The sequence below is a fragment of the Hippocampus comes genome, unplaced genomic scaffold (genome assembly GCF_001891065.2).
Source record: "Hippocampus comes isolate QL1 unplaced genomic scaffold, H_comes_QL1_v1.1 C16822130, whole genome shotgun sequence".
Lineage (NCBI taxonomy): Eukaryota > Metazoa > Chordata > Actinopteri > Syngnathiformes > Syngnathidae > Hippocampus > Hippocampus comes.
Genome location: NW_017839564.1, coordinates 1 through 935, shown reverse-complemented (window position 1 = coordinate 935; position 935 = coordinate 1). Strand labels below are relative to the sequence as shown.

Sequence of the window (935 nt, the reverse complement as noted above, 5' to 3'; positions counted from 1 at the left end):
AGGATATCAAATAAATATTTTTGGCTGTCAGTATTCACAAAACCTGTGGGCTGAGTTTTGCATCAGTGGTCCAACTCTTCCTTGTCTCTATCACACATTCAGGAGTTATGTCGACAGCACATGGCATCCAAATCATCTCTGTGCCGCCAGGACTGTGCGGGTGCTGCGAGCAGTGGCATGGCAGGTTCCGCCACGAGTGCCGGCGGGCGACGGGGAACGGATACATCGCGCGTGAGCAGCGTTTCCTCCCAATTCAGCGATGGACCACAGCATAGCCCGTCCTCCACCCACAGCTCCACTCCATCCTGGAGTGAGGAGCCCGCCCAGTCAAATATGGACATCTCCACCGGTCACATGATTCTGGTATGTGAACACACCATCAGATGCAACCGCAAATAACCGTGAAAACCTTGTAGTTATGTCTCGCGTCTCTCTCTGTCAGTCCTATATGGAGGACCACCTTCGTAACAAGGATCGCCTTCAGAAGGAGTGGGAGGCGCTTTGCTCCTACCAGGCTGACCCCAGTTCAGTGGCTGCAGCTCAAACTCCCAGCAACATGGCCAAAAACAGACAAGCGGAATCACTCCCATGTCAGTTCATCCATGTGTCGTTTCTTTTCCGCCAGCACATCATCACATTAGTGACCCAAGTGGGTTTATGTGTCACTTCTCTATTTCCTTCGTTTTATTGTTGAGCAGTCTCCACCTTTTTCTTCGCAGACGACCACTCACGCGTGAAGCTGAAAAGGGAGCTGAACCCCAGAAAACAAGATTACATCAATGCCAGCTTCATTGTAAATCTTTTTTCTTTATTAAAAGTATTATATTTGTCATGACCCAATGCTTCACTCAATTGTTAAATTGATGTAAAATAAATATTTGTGTGATTTATAATGCTGTTGTTGTTGGATTTTGTTTCTGTGCTGAATATCATAC

General features: G+C 47.2%; 1 protein-coding gene across 1 annotated transcript; it reads left to right on the top strand.

The window, feature by feature from the left end:
* Window positions 1–104: 104 nt before the first annotated feature.
* On the top strand, window positions 105–817 carry LOC109509234 (receptor-type tyrosine-protein phosphatase-like N; the record flags this gene model as incomplete). The annotated part of the gene is made up of 3 exons (XM_019859113.1): window positions 105–363; window positions 443–590; window positions 720–817. Coding segments are annotated over exons 1-3 (489 nt in total), but the record flags the coding sequence as incomplete, so codon positions are not given.
* Between the last annotated feature and the right edge of the window lie 118 nt (window positions 818–935).